Genomic DNA, 15,633 nt, shown 5'->3' with positions numbered 1-15,633 from the left:
TACGACGGTTTTAATGCTGCTGATGTGAAATAAGTCTTCATGATTCCCAGTGTAATGTTTGGGGCTCAGACAAAACACTGCAGCCAAACTAGCCCTATTTATCCAGGCTTGAGGGTGGATAGATGACCAACAGAATTACAGGATTACAGGTTTATGATGTGCTAATGTGAATGTAAATATTAGTTTGTTTGTTTGTTTCTTGCAGTCTCGCCGCTGATTGGTCGATACTGCGGGACAAAAATCCCCCCGGAGATCGTGTCCTCCACCGGCCTCCTGTCCCTCTTCTTCCACACAGACATGGCCGTGGCCAAGGACGGTTTCTCTGCGCGCTATAACGTGACCCACAAAGAAGTCGGCGACTGTAAGTGGCTTTTACTTTCACTTCTGGGTGACCGGGGACTGTTAGAGTCGCTCTGTGGTCAGTGCTGCGTAACCCAGCCATCATTTATCACAGTGATTCTTATCCAGGGGGCAACAGTGGATAGACAGACAGACAGACAGAGAGACAGATAGATAGACAGACAGATAGATATACAGATATATAGACAGACAGACAGACAGAAAGACTGGTAGATAGATAGATAGTTAGACAGACAGACAAATAGATAGACAGGCAGACAGACACAGAGATAGATAGATAAATAGATAGATAGACAGAGAGACAGATAGATTATAGACAGACAGGTAGACAGACAGTTAGATAGATAGTTAGACAGACAGACAAATAGACAGACAGACACAGAGATAGATAGATAAACAGACAGACAAATACATAGAAAGATAGACAGACAGCTAGACAGATAGACAGATAGATAGATAGATAGATAGATAGATAGATAGATAGATAGATAGACAGACAGACAGACAGACAGACGCAGAGATAGACAGACAGACAGACAGACAGACACAGATATATACAGATAGATAGATAGACAGACAGACAGATAGATAGGCAGACAGATGGATAGATGGACAGGCAGGCAGGCAGGCAGACAGACAGACAGATAGATAGACAGACAGACAGATCACGTGATGGGATGGAAGATCTCTGATGTCATAAAGATCTGAATATTTGAGAATATGGGCCTTCCCTAAACCATTGTCTCAGCCTGCTCTGTTTGTCCCCGTCAGCCTTCCACTGCAGCTCGGTGTTCGGCATGGAATCGGGCAAGATCTCCGACGACCAGATCAGCGCCTCGTCCTCCTTCTACGACGGCCGCTGGATGCCTCACCTGGCTCGCCTCAACAACGAGGACAACGCCTGGACGCCGGCCGAGGACAGCAACAAGGAGTACATCCAGGTACCTACCGTCCGCTCGCCTCCTGATGGATGAGGCTGCTCTTCCAGAATCCACGCGTGGCGATTTTCTCCTCCGCTATCGATTTTCCTCGCGCCTCGTTCCTCTGCAGGACGATGATGGAGCTCAGCTGTGAGAACCCTCCGTGTTTGTGCTGGATCAGTAGAACCCGGTGCTGAGGTGTTTCCCCCCTAACAAGCCCAGCCGGAAACCTTTAGCTTTAGCCAGTTGTTGCTACACACGGGAATCGTGTTCAGTCGGGGTGAAGCGGGGCGAGGCGGTCGGGGTTCGAGGTCTTCGGACGCTGGGTTCATAGACACTCAGTCTGGGAAACCATGCAGCTGAAAGTCCATTTTTATTGGTTACAGAGTTCTAAAGGTTAAAGTCACATAAACACTATATGGTCAAAAGTATTTGGACACCTGAGCAGCTTGTTGGACATTCCATTGGAAAAGCAAATGGTATTAAAACAGACTGACCTCTGTGTGATCTTTTCAGCTTGAACAGCCGCCGCTCTTTTGAGAAGCTTCTCACAAGACTTTAAACGAAGTACGTCTGTGTATGGGAATTTGTGCCCGTTCATTTAAAAGATGACAGCCATGATTTGTATGGCTGGGCACTGATTGATCGGTTGATGTTCCGATTCATTCCAGAGCTGTTAAGTGGGGCTGAGGTCAGGACTCGGGCGTCCAGATACTTTTGTCCATATAGCGTAGATCCAAATTATGTGGACACCTACAGGGGTTAGACAAAATAACTGAAACACCTGTCATTTTAGTGTGGGAGGTTTCATGGCTAAATTGGACCAGTCTGGTGGCCAATCTTCATTAATTGCACATTGCACCAGTAAGAGCAGAGTGTGAAGGTTCAATTAGCAGGGTAAGAGCACAGTTTTGCTCAAAATATTGCAATGCACACAACATTATGGGTGACATACCAGAGTTCAAAAGAGGACAAATTGTTGGTGCACGTCTTGCTGGCGCATCTGTGACCAAGACAGCAAGTCTTTGTGATGTATTAACAGCCACGGTATCCATGGTAATGTCAGCATACCACCAAGAAGGACAAACCACATCCAACAGGATTAACTGTGGACGCAAGAGGAAGCTGTCTGAAAGGGATGTTCGGGTGCTAACCCGGATTGTATCCAAAAAACATAAAACCACGGCTGCCCAAATCACGGCAGAATTAAATGTGCACCTCAACTCTCCTGTTTCCACCAGAACTGTCCGTCGGGAGCTCCACAGGGTCGATATACACGGCCGGGCTGCTATAGCCAAACCTTTGGTCACTCGTGCCGATGCCAAACGTCGGTTTCAATGGTGCAAGGAGCGCAAATCTTGGGCTGTGGACAATGTGAAACATGTATTGTTCTCTGATGAGTCCACCTTTACTGTTTTCCCCACATCCGGGAGAGTTACGGTGTGGAGAAGCCCCAAAGAAGCGTACCACCCAGACTGTTGCATGCCCAGAGTGAAGCATGGGGGTGGATCAGTGATGGTTTGGGCTGCCATATCATGGCATTCCCTTGGCCCAATACTTGTGCTAGATGGGCGCGTCACTGCCAAGGACTACCGAACCATTCTGGAGGACCATGTGCATCCAATGGCGGTGCCGTGTATCAGGATGACAATGCACCAATACACACAGCAAGACTGGTGAAAGATTGGTTTGATGAACATGAAAGTGAAGTTGAACATCTCCCATGGCCTGCACAGTCACCAGATCTAAATATTATTGAGCCACTTTGGGGTGTTTTGGAGAAGCGAGTCAGGAAACGTTTTCCTCCACCAGCATCACGTAGTGACCTGGCCACTATCCTGCAAGAAGAATGGCTTAAAATCCCTCTGACCACTGTGCAGGACTTGTATATGTCATTTCCAAGACGAATTGACGCTGTATTGGCCGCAAAAGGAGGCCCTACACCATACTAATAAATTATTGTGGTCTAAAACCAGGTGTTTCAGTTATTTTGTCCAACCCCTGTATATATAAGTTCTACACGCTCATAAAATCTCATTATTATATGTTCTATTCTTTAATTCCGTGGTGTTCTTTAGGTGGACCTGCACTTCCTCAAGGTTCTCACCGGGATCGCCACACAGGGAGCCATCTCCAAAGAGACCACCAAGTCCTACTACGTCACCACCTTCAAGCTGGAGGTCAGCACCAACGGAGAGGACTGGATGATGTACCGCCACGGCAAGAACCACAAGGTGAGTGACACATTTTACATCATCCTGCACTCCCGAGAAGAGGGCGTGTCTAAATTCTTAGCTCCCTTAAAATGCTCCTACTGAGGCGTCTTAATCCTGAGTGATAATCAGACTGAATAACGAGGGAGCGTCCGACGGCAATCCCAGCATTCAGTGCGGCACAGCCTACGAAGGCGGAGCAACCGACGGAGTTCTGTTCTAATGTAATAAATTCTCACTGATGTTTAATCTGTATGAAGGTGTAATTATACGAGTGACGTTTATTTGTAAATTGGGGCGTCGGACAGTTTGACCGTTTTCGGTACACGGAGGGAGACGTTAGCTGGCGTGTTAGCGACGTTTTGAACTGTCTGATGCTAACTGTGTTAGCTTAGTAAGATAAAACTGCGCTGACATCTAAATAATCTGCCTCATGAGCTCCATGTCTGATTAGAACCCTCTCTACTGAGGCAGCAGATCAGGTAGGAAGTAGGGGAGCAGGGCGGGTCACTAAGTTTTCGGACAGACCCAGAATCGACTGAAGCTCGTCCATGCGCTCCTCGGTTCTGCAGCGCCGTTAGTCCTAATTCCATTCCAGGTTGTGAACCAAAATTCGCTGCTGCAACAGCGCCTCCTGCTGTCTGGTCGAGGTGCCTGAATAGCATGAGCAGCGTTACAGCTTTATGTAAGGATTCACAGCTCGAGGAGGGGAGCGGGTGCTAGTCTGGGTGCGGTCCTCCTCGGCCAGTGTGGGGACTGTGTCCAGGCGGGGGAGGTAATGTTGTAGGGAACTGGAAATGACTAAATGTTGTGTGGGTTTCCCAGAGCTCCACTGTCTGTCTGGCTGTACTGTTCTGAAAATGGATTCATATTGAAGGCCGTGAGTTCAGTGGAGGATGGGTGTGGTCAGTGGGTAGTGATGACCCTTGGAAGTAGTGACCCCAGTCCCAGTCCCAGTCCCTGGTAAACCCTTCACTGATCTGTCGACGGTGAGAGTGACATGTGAACCGGCTAATTGATGGTTATCTGGTAACCTGGGAACAACAGGGTCCATTATGCTCCTTTATCTCCCTGTCTAAAGTCTTCTGGTCACGGCTGGTCAGTAACTGCAGTAAACACGCCTGCTTGAGCGGTCAGTCCTCAAGCGTGGGACCGACTGGACAGCTGAGTCTGTGTTTGCTGTAGAAACGCCTCAGTTTTTTCATGAATATGGACATATTGGACATGTTGGACTTGTTGGACGTTTTATTCCACTCTGCATCTCACAGGGTTCCACCTCCACCACACTTCTCAGGTGGCGTTATGGTACAGAGCATTTTCCAGGTCTCCAAACCTAACCTGTGCTTAATACCGTTCCCACGGCTCTGTGCGTGGTGATCTTAGGATTGTGTGCGCCTGCTTGAACAAGAACTTGACCGAACTTTCTACATCACCCCTGGTGCCGTCCGAACACTTTTGACCCTACATGTGGTCTATTTCAAGACGAGAAAGAGAGTCGACCATGGTGTTGGGAATGGGAAGTTCTCAGGGCTGAGACAATGCTGGGAAGGTCTTTGAGAAGACTTCCTGTTACAGTCACATGGTTACATACACCGCTGGTCAGTTGATTAAATGGACGTTAGATTTCTCATACATCCATAAACATGCACCATAGGGCCAAAACTAAGTGGACGCCTGACCGAACGCTTGTTGGATGTCCCATTCCAGAACTATGCCTCTTCCACCCTTCTCTGAAGGCTTTCCAGACATTCTCCAGAAGTGGCAGAGCTTGACCTCTTCGTTCTAATTCACTCGTGGCCAAATTCATCAGTCCAGGTCTTTTTGAACCTCACAGGAAAGGACAATCCCCAACCTGCTGCCCCAGAGTCAGAAGCATCTAAAATATTCATGCCATGCTCAGGCTGTAACGGCTCGAGCCGCGAACATGCATAAATAAAGGGACTCCCGTGAGAGCCGCTACACCTCCCGTTTATTATCCAAACGTCTATAAATCCATCCCACACGCCGAGCCAGATCTGCTCCACACGCCTCAGGCTGGAGAACCAAACTGCTAACCAAGCACTTTCATCTTCTGCCTGGTTCCTGCACCGGCGAGAGGGGAACGGACGAGAGGAACGGGGTAACGGTGTTGCTTTTTATATACGACAACAGAAAACTTGAGGAGCAACCGTTCAGAGGAGATATTTTGAAGCCACCACCATAGAACCTGTTTATATTTACCAGGGGCTTCATCCTGATTGACCATCTGCCATTGACCCTTGGCACCTTTTTAATCTGACCACACTAAGCTTGAAGAGAAACTACATAGACGAGGCCCTTATGAAGCCCTCACTGCAGAACCTGCACCCTAGAAGTTATGGTCTCTCATTTATCTTCACTAGTGGCTTCCTCCTGATTGACCATCTACCGTTAACCATTGGCACCTTTTATATCTGACCACAAAAAACTTGAGGAGATGTTTTGAAGCCACCACCATGGAGCAGAAAACGGGAGGATCTAGTTTTTCAGGGTTTGTGCTCCGGGGTTCCGCCGCCAACATGAAGAATTTACAACCAAAACAAAGACGAAACACGATCGAGTTTGGAGAGACTTGAACCTATTGTGTTCTGCCTCGTTTCACCCTGAAGCTCAGATTCCAGCAATAGCTCCAGCATGGTCTTTGACCTGGACCAGCGGGCCTCATTACTGAGGTCAAAGGGTAATTAGGTACAACAACAAGGGCCGCCAAGCATGAGATTCCACAGAGTCACTCAGGGACGAACCTTTAATCCTAAAACCTAATGGTTTAAAATCTAAATCAGGACCATGTGTGGCTCAGTGAGGATCATTTATCACACAGTCAGAAGTATGTGGACGCTCAGCTTCATCTGTTTTCTACCAAGTTTTACTGATTTAATTTTATTAATTTATTTATTATTATTAGTCCCAGGAAACGAGAATCAGCACGTCTAGAGCTGTTTGGTGTTGGCAAAGCGTGCTCAGTATTTTTCTTAAACACAAAGTTCAAAAAAGGATTTTAGGCAATTAAAAATATGAAATAAATGAAAACCGAACGTATAGAAAACAGAACATATAGAAACAGAACCTATAGAAAACAGAACATATAGAAACAAAACTTATAGAAAACAAAACCTATAGAAAGCAGAACATATAGAAACAGAACCTATAGAAAACAAAACCTATAGAAAACAGAACATATAGAAACAGAACCTATAGAAAACAGAACATATAGAAACAGAACCTATAGAAAACAGAACATATAGAAACAGAACCTATAAAAACAGAACATATAGAAACAGAACATATAGAAAGCAGAACATATAGAAACAGAACCTATAGAAAACAGAACATATAGAAACAGAACCTATAGAAAACAGAACATATAGAAACAGAACCTATAAAAAACAGAACATATAGAAACAGAACCTATAGAAAACAAAACCTATAGAAAACAGAACATATAGAAACAGAACCTATAAAAAACAGAACATATAGAAAACAGAACATATAGAAAAAAAACTTATAGAAAACAGAACCTATAGAAAAGAGAACCTATAAAAAACAGAACATATAGAAAAAAAACTTATAGAAAACAGAACCTATAGAAAAGAGAACCTATAAAAAACAGAACATATAGAAACAGAACCTATAAAGAACAAAACGTATAGAAAACAGAACATGTAGAAACAGAATGTATAGAAAACTGATAATATAGAAAACAGAATGTATAGAAAACAAAACGTATAGAAAACAGAACCTATATTAAAAAAAGAACATATAGAAAACAGAACCTATAGAAAGCAGAACATATAGAAAACAGAATGTATAGAAAACAAAACGTATAGAAAACAGAACCTATAAAAAACAGAACATATAGAAAACAAAACATAGAAAACAGAATGTATAGAAAACAGAATGTATAGAAAACAGAAGGGAAATAAACATTGCAATAAGATTACATTTTTAATTATTATTATTATTTAAATGTAAAATTGAGGGTTAAGGGCCCCGCTCAGGGGTCCATCAGTGTGTGGTAACTTGGTAGTTGTGGGACTTGAACCATTACTAGTCCAGCATTTTAACTCTTGAGCTATCGCTGCTTCTGAGCCTCTTGGCTGTTTGATGGGTGATTGTGTTGACCTGGTAAACCGTGGCTGGATTCTGCCTGACGACAGGACTGATGTGCTGCACCAGAAGATCGTGTAGAAGATCCAGATGGAAACTCGAGTAAACTGAATAATTCAGACCAGGATGAAATGATAAGAACCATCACGAGTCCCTGTCACATCGGCTCAGGAGCACCGGGCCGGTCAGACGTCCCACACCGAGCGTCCAGAGACGGAGGGTCTCAGAGCTTTAAATATTAATGACCAGAATTTCTGCAATTTCCCTCTGGGATCAATAAAGTATTCTGATTCTGATTCTGATTCTGACCAGGATGAAGGGTCTGGAGCTCACTTCATCCTGTTCCAGATTCCTGATGCTCCTTCCAAACGTTCCAGCCTGGTGAGAACATCACCTTCCTCACGGTTGGTTCCTCAGTTTCTTGCTCTCCAAAGAAAGCTGGTCTCTCCAGGTTCAGAGCAGCGTCAGTGCACTAAATGTGGACACCTGACCATGAACCCCTCATTGACCCCTCATTGACCTCTTTGTGGCTTTAACAGGCTGATGGAGCATTGATAATGTAAAGCACTGATCTTGGTTGATGAGTCCTGACTTCCAGGGTTTTATATCTACTGCGAGCACGCCTGGAAGCTTCTGGTGTCCGTCCACCGCCCCGCTAATCCTGTACGTTTCCTCTGTTTTAGATCTTCCATGCTAACACAGACCCGTCGGAGGTGGTTCTGAATCGCGTCCCTCAGCCGGTTCTGGCTCGTTTCGTCCGCATAAGACCTCAGACGTGGAAGAACGGCATCGCGCTGCGCTTCGAGCTCTACGGCTGTCAGATCACAGGTACGTCCGATGTTCTGCTACGTTCTGGTACGTGTGTGTTTATTATGTACCACCCTGGACCACGCCCAGTTTACCTCACATTAATAAAACAAGTGAATCAGTCCAGGCTAGTCAACTCGGTCTGGGACTCAACTCGAGGACTTGCAGCTTTTTTGGTTGTTCTTGTTTTCTGTAGGTTCTGTTTTCTATACGTTCTGTTTTCTATATGTTCTGTTTTCTATACCTTCTGTTTTCTATATGTTTTGTTTCCTATGTGTTCTGTTTTCTATACGTTCTTGTTTTTTATACGTTCTGTTTTCTATATGTTCTGTTTTCTATACATTCTTGGTTTTTTATTTTTTATTTTTTTATTATACATTCTTGTTTTCTATACATTCTTGTTTTCTATATGTTCTGTTTTCTATACCTTCTGTTTTCTATACCTTCTGTTTTCTATTTGTTCTGTTTTCTATACTGTCTGTTTTCCATATGTTCTGTTTTCTATATGTTTTGTTTTCTTTAAGTTCTGTTTTCTATACCTTCTGTTTTCTATACCTTCTGTTTTCTATTTGTTCTGTTTTCTTTACGTTCTGTTTTCTATACCTTCTGTTTTCTATTTGTTCTGTTTTCTTTACGTTCTGTTTTCTATACCTTCTGTTTTCTACACCTCGGTTTCTATACGTTCTGTTTTCTATACATTGTGTTTTCTATACATTTTTTTCTATATGGTGTTTCCTATACGTTCTGGTTTCTATACGTTCCCACAGTGTGATTACAGTAGCCGCTCTGTCTTTGTCCCCCTCAGACGCCCCGTGCTCTGAACTCCAGGGAATGCTCTCCGGCCAGCTCCCGGACTCCCAGATCACGGCGTCCTCCTTCCGGGACCGAGACTGGTCCCCCAGCACGGCCCGCCTGATGGCCAGCAGGTTCGGCTGGTTCCCCTTCCCCGAGCAGCCGGTGGTCGGGGAGGAGTGGCTGCAGGTGGACCTGGGGACCGCCAAGAGGGTGAGCGGAGTCATCACGCAGGGGGCCCGAGGGGGATACGGGGGGACGACCTCGGAGAACCGCGCCTACGTCCGAAAGTACCGGCTGGCACACAGCCTGAACGGAAGAGACTGGAACTTTCTGATGGACAGCAAGACCAGTCTGCCCAAGGTTTGTGTTAGTGATTAGTGATCAGTTTGGGTGTCCACATACTTTTGGCATCACTGTGTCTCTTTTTTTAGATTTTCGAGGGGAACACGCACTTCGACACCCCCGAGTTGAGGCGATTCGAGGAGCTGGTGGCTCAGTTCATCAGGATTTTCCCCGAACGGTGGCCGCCGGCCGGCATCGGCATGAGGATGGAGGTGCTGGGGTGCGGCCTGCCAGGTACGACTCCTTTAAACTGGGTTTGGATGTTTACAGATGTGCACTTTCATCTGAAGTGTGTGTGTGTGTGTGTGATTTGAAATCCTGGGTTCAACACATCTGGCCTCCCACACGGCTAAACACAGTACAGCCCACAATCTGGAAACACTTTACCTCACACACACACACACACACACACGCGCGTATAGACGCTGTACATTAGTGCACGTATCGATTCGCCTCTTCGGTGATTGAGAAACCCTCTCTGGTGCTCGAACATCTGCTCGCGGCGTTTCATATCGTTCTATGGAAAAGGACCCCCACTGCACACACACACACACTTACACACACACACTCACACACACACACACACACTTACACACACACATCAATGAAGGGTGAGCAACAGAGAGCTTGATGGCGTGCCAATAATCTGCTGTGTTCTATTATTTATTACTCAGCTAATGGCTCGCTGTGTGTGTGTGTGTGTGTGTGTGTGTGTGTGTGAGTGCTGCTGGAAATGCCAACGGAGCAGTAACGACCAGTACTCACCCCCCCCACACACACACACCTCTCAAATGATGTCAGCACTGTACCGCATGTGTTCGGAATGTGTGTATTCAACAAACACACAAACACTGAGTGTGTGCGTGTGTGTGTGTGTGTGTGTGTGTGAGAGAGAGAGGTGACACATTAAAGGAAAACCCCTATAATAATGAGGACAGATGTTGTGGTGGTGGGTTTGGTCTGCTTGTCCACTCAGGACCAGCACGATTACTTCTATTGTAATGGGAGTGGTCTCTTTCAGGCTGACCATGCACATACATCCACTTCAATGCGTTTCCTCGCTCACAAACCCGAAAGTGGCAGCCTTGAAGGCGGTAGGACTTGACCCGCCCCCGCCCGCGGGGTTCGTGGCTCGCTGACCGCTCTGATGGTCCGTTTTTTGATTCCTCCGAATCTTCGGACGTCACGGACAATAAAGAAACGCTTTTGTTCTTCTGTCCTCGCCGTGCCCGTTCTGTGTTTCTGTTTCTCATCAGAGAACACTCCTCGCCTTTTCCCAGGCTTCCACACACACACACACACACACACACGCACACACACACACACACACACACACACACACACACACGCACACACACACACACACACACACATCTGGATGTTGCACGTCAGTCTGTTGGTGTTGTCCTGATTCCACTCACGCTTTTGTTATTCCAACTCATCATTCATTTATTCATTCGTTATAACATAAAAAAGTCCTGATCAGGGTCCAGGTGGGTCCAGAGCCCAGTCAGAAACTGTCTGCGAGGTAGAGTGTCAGCGCGTCACACACTTAGCTGTTTACTCACACACGTACGTCATGTAGCGGTTATGAACAGCCAATCTACATTCACATACAGTGCATGATGTTAATCCAAGATTCAAACCTAGATTCCCAGGTCTCTCAGAGTCGTGCGGCACCTACACCTACCTGCAGTTCGGCCGCACCACCCGGGTTAATCATTATGCCAAGACTCACCAGGTTCTCATTCTTCCTCCCGACGTGGACTGTGAATGATTAATGAACGCGTTCGATAACCGACCATCAGGCCGCGATCGATACGTTCCGCGTTCGTGACGTGACGCTAATTGGCCAAAAGTTTGTGGACGCCCGCTTTTAATTAGTGAGCGGAAGAGTTTCAGCCACGCCCACCGCATCGATCCAGATTTGAGCAACAGTTTGGGGAAGGTCCTTAGTTCCATAAAGACACGCTTTAAGAAGTTTGGAACGGAGAGACTCGGGGTGCAGCACTTTTTTTGGGGCAACATTGTTGACATTGTGAGCTTGTAAGTGATAAAACGGGCACAAATTCCCACAGATACAGTCCAAAACCTTGTGCAGAAAATGTGGAGGCTGTTACAGCTTGGTGTTAAAGCTTGTGGATTTAAAATAGTGCTCACAGTCAGGCGTCCACATACTTTTGACTACATGAGTATACAGTGTATCACAAAAGTGAGTACACCCCTCACATTTCTGCAGATATTTAAGTATATCTTTTCATGGGACAACACTGACAAAATGACACTTTGACACAATGAAAAGTAGTCTGTGTGCAGCTTATATAACAGTGTAAATTTATTCTTCCCTCAAAATAACTCAATATACAGCCATTAATGTCTAAACCACCGGCAACAAAAGTGAGTACACCCCTAAGAGACTACACCCCTAAATGTCCAAATTGAGCACTGCTTGTCATTTTCCCTCCAAAATGTCATGTGACTTGTTAGTGTTACTAAGTCTCAGGTGTGCATAGGGAGCAGGTGTGTTCAATTTAGTAGTACAGCTCTCACACTCTCTCATACTGGTCACTGAAAGTTCCAACATGGCATCTCATGGCAAAGAACTCTCTGAGGATCTTAAAAGACGAATTGTTGCGCTACATGAAGATGGCCAAGGCTACAAGAAGATTGCCAACACCCTGAAACTGAGCTGCAGCACAGTGGCCAAGATCATCCAGCATTTTAAAAGAGCAGGGTCCACTCAGAACAGACCTCGCGTCGGTCGTCCAAAGAAGCTGAGTGCACGTGCTCAGCGTCACATCCAACTGCTGTCTTTGAAAGATAGGCGCAGGAGTGCTGTCAGCATTGCTGCAGAGATTGAAAAGGTGGGGGGTCAGCCTGTCAGTGCTCAGACCATACGCCGCACACTACATCAAATCGGTCTGCATGGCTGTCACCCCAGAAGGAAGCCTCTTCTGAAGTCTCTACACAAGAAAGCCCGCAAACAGTTTGCTGAAGACATGTCAACAAAGGACATGGATTACTGGAACTATGTCCTATGGTCTGATGAGACCAAGATTAATTTGTTTGGTTCAGATGGTCTCAAGCATGTGTGGCGGCAATCAGGTGAGGAGTACAAAGATAAGTGTGTCATGCCTACAGTCAAGCATGGTGGTGGGAATGCCATGGTCTGGGGCTGCATGAGTGCAGCAGGTGTTGGGGAGTTACATTTCATTGAGGGACACATGAACTCCAATATGTACTGTGAAATACTGAAGCAGAGCATGATCCCCTCCCTCCGGAAACTGGGTCGCAGGGCAGTGTTCCAGCATGATAATGACCCCAAACACACCTCTAAGACGACCACTGCTTTATTGAAGAGGCTGAGGGTAAAGGTGATGGACTGGCCAAGCATGTCTCCAGACCTAAACCCAATAGAACATCTTTGGGGCATCCTCAAGCGGAAGGTGGAGGAGCGCAAAGTCTCGAATATCCGCCAGCTCCGTGATGTCATCATGGAGGAGTGGAAAAGCATTCCAGTGGCAACCTGTGAAGCTCTGGTAAACTCCATGCCCAGGAGAGTTAAGGCAGTTCTGGGAAATAATGGTGGCCACACAAAATATTGACACTTCAGGAACTTTCACTAAAGAAAAAAGAAAGATATCCTTTATTTGTCATGTATACATATACAGGTGTACAGTACAATGAAATTCTTTCTTCGCATATCCCAGCTGGTGTTGGAAGCTGGGGTCAGAGCGCAGGGTCAGCCAACTTACGGCGCCCCTGTAAGGGGTGTACTCACTTTTGTTGCCAGTGGTTTAGACATTAATGGCTGTATATTGAGTTATTTTGAGGGAAGAATAAATTTACACTGTTATATAAGCTGCACACAGACTACTTTTCATTGTGTCAAAGTGTCATTTTGTCAGTGTTGTCCCATGAAAAGATATACTTAAATATCTGCAGAAATGTGAGGGGTGTACTCACTTTTGTGATACACTGTATACATTACATTACATTACATTACATTACATTACATTATTGGCGTTTAGCAGACACCTTTATCCAAAGTGACTTACAGCACAGTTACAGTATACAGTCTGAGCAATCGAGGGTTAAAGGCCTTGCTCAAGGGCCCAACACCAGCAACCTGGCAGTGGTGGGGCTTGAACTGGCAACCTTCTGATTACTCGTCCAGTACCCTAACCACTAGGCTACAACTTACATTTGCAGCATTTAGTGGACACATTTGGATGCTTACAATTGTTATTGATAGAGTTTGAGCAATTAAGGGTTGAGGGCCTTGCTCAGGGGCCCAACAGTGGCAGCTTGGTGGTGGTGGGGCTTGAACCAACAACCTTCTGATTACTAGTCCAGTACCTTAATCACTAGGCTATGACGTACATTGGCAGCATTTGGTGGACGTCTTTATTTAAAGCGACTTACATTACAATTACAGTATACAGTCTAAGCAATTGAAGGTTAAGGGCCTTGCTCCAGGGCCCAACAGTGGCAGCTTGGTGGTGGGGCTTGAACCAACAACCTTCTGATTACTAGTCCAGTACCTTAACCACTAGGCTACAATAGTCCTACATACAGGAGGATTTGTTAGTCCTGAATTCGAACCTTGACTAATTAATAAACGTCGCCGGGTGTCGATTGGAATCAGCGCGACAGTCATTATAATAAAGCGTTTCGGTAAAAGATGGGACGTCGGCTGGCTCGTATCAGATGGGGAGGAAATAAAGTCGCTGCCGTTTATCTCACCGCACCATCTCATTTCCATTACACACTCAGCGCTGATTTACGGAGTCACGCCGCTCCCCCGGTACATTGTGCCAGGGGCGGGGAGGCAGGGAGGGAGGGAGGCTGGTGTGTGTGTGTGTGTGGGGGGGTGGGTATTTTTTTCTTCCCAGCATGCTTTGCGAGCTTTCTAGATAATTGAACTTCTTGCATTTTTTTCTTGATTCATTTCTTGCTGAGTCAGGAGCTCAGAACAGAGAGTGAGGAGGAGGAACGAGGGATCGTGACACGAATCTCTGATTCCTCGCCGGTGGTTCTTTTCGATTCGTGACTTCTCTGCGAACGTACGAGCTGTACGGCCGAAAGTATTCGGACGCCTGATTCGCCGTTTCGAAAACAAACAATAATGAAATAGAATACTGACCGTTTCAGCTGCTCCCTTTTGAGAAGCTTCTTACAAGATTTTGGAGTATGTCTGTGGGGATTTGTGCCCATTCGGTCGGAAGATGGCGGCATTTGCCAGAGCTGTTGAAAGGGGCTGATGTCAGGGCTCTGTGCAGGAAGACGAAAGGACCTTCCCTAAACTGTTGGTGCCAACTTAGAAGCATTTAATTTCCTGTATATCACACACAAATTCACTAATTAGAAGAGGCGTCCCAATACTTTTGTCCATAAAGTGTAAGTGCAGCTGGTCAGGCGTTAAAACAGGAAGGTCATCAGTACAAATGACTGTCTGTGACTACAAGGCACATGGAACAGTGGTCGCTTTGCCAAGCTTTGGTAATCAAACAAGGTAATAAATCCGTGTCCACATACTTTTGGCCATAAATTGTTATTGCGAAATCGATGTTTTGGCAGCGAGTGTTTTATTTTTATTAGACAATTGTAGTTTAGCAGTTCAGGTACCGGACTAGTAATCAGAAGGTCGCTGGTTCAAGCCCCACCACTGCCAGGTTGCTCCTGTTGGGCCCCTGAGCAAGGCCCTTCATCAAACCTCAGTGGTTCAGACTATGTAGTGTCACCATGCTGTACTGTCACGCTTCGGATAAAGGCGTCCGCTAAATGCTGAAAATGTAAACGTAAATATACCAAACCCCTCATATTACCCCCCTACCCCCTTCTGCCCCGGCAAATCCTGCCCCCACAAACCCTGTTTACCCCCCCACCCCTCGCTCACGTTCTATCTAGATCTAGAGTGAACATAATAACACATTTGAACCCTCGGCTGGTGTTAGAAAGACGATCTGATCTGATCTAATCTAATCAAAAATCGATGTGTTTTTGCAGTGAAGTGTGTAACACACACACACACACTCACACACTGTCTCACACACACACACGCTGTGTCT

At 45.9% G+C, this 15,633-nt stretch overlaps 1 protein-coding gene across 1 annotated transcript in view; it reads left to right on the top strand.

Moving 5' to 3' along the window:
- Nucleotides 1–15,633, top strand: part of nrp2a (neuropilin 2a) — a 68,873-nt gene that overhangs the window by 30,569 nt on the left and 22,671 nt on the right. Inside the window, exons 5-10 of the mRNA XM_063009374.1 lie at nt 206–361; nt 1,132–1,301; nt 3,359–3,514; nt 8,302–8,446; nt 9,231–9,580; nt 9,652–9,796. Of these exons, the coding sequence (XP_062865444.1) occupies nt 206–361; nt 1,132–1,301; nt 3,359–3,514; nt 8,302–8,446; nt 9,231–9,580; nt 9,652–9,796 (1,122 nt within the window). The remainder of the gene's footprint in view (nt 1–205; nt 362–1,131; nt 1,302–3,358; nt 3,515–8,301; nt 8,447–9,230; nt 9,581–9,651; nt 9,797–15,633) is intronic.

This window comes from Trichomycterus rosablanca, chromosome 15 (assembly GCF_030014385.1).
Source record: "Trichomycterus rosablanca isolate fTriRos1 chromosome 15, fTriRos1.hap1, whole genome shotgun sequence".
Taxonomy (NCBI): Eukaryota; Metazoa; Chordata; class Actinopteri; order Siluriformes; family Trichomycteridae; genus Trichomycterus; species Trichomycterus rosablanca.
The sequence above is the reverse complement of the archived record's forward strand: the minus strand, read 5'-3'. Positions and strand labels throughout refer to the sequence as shown.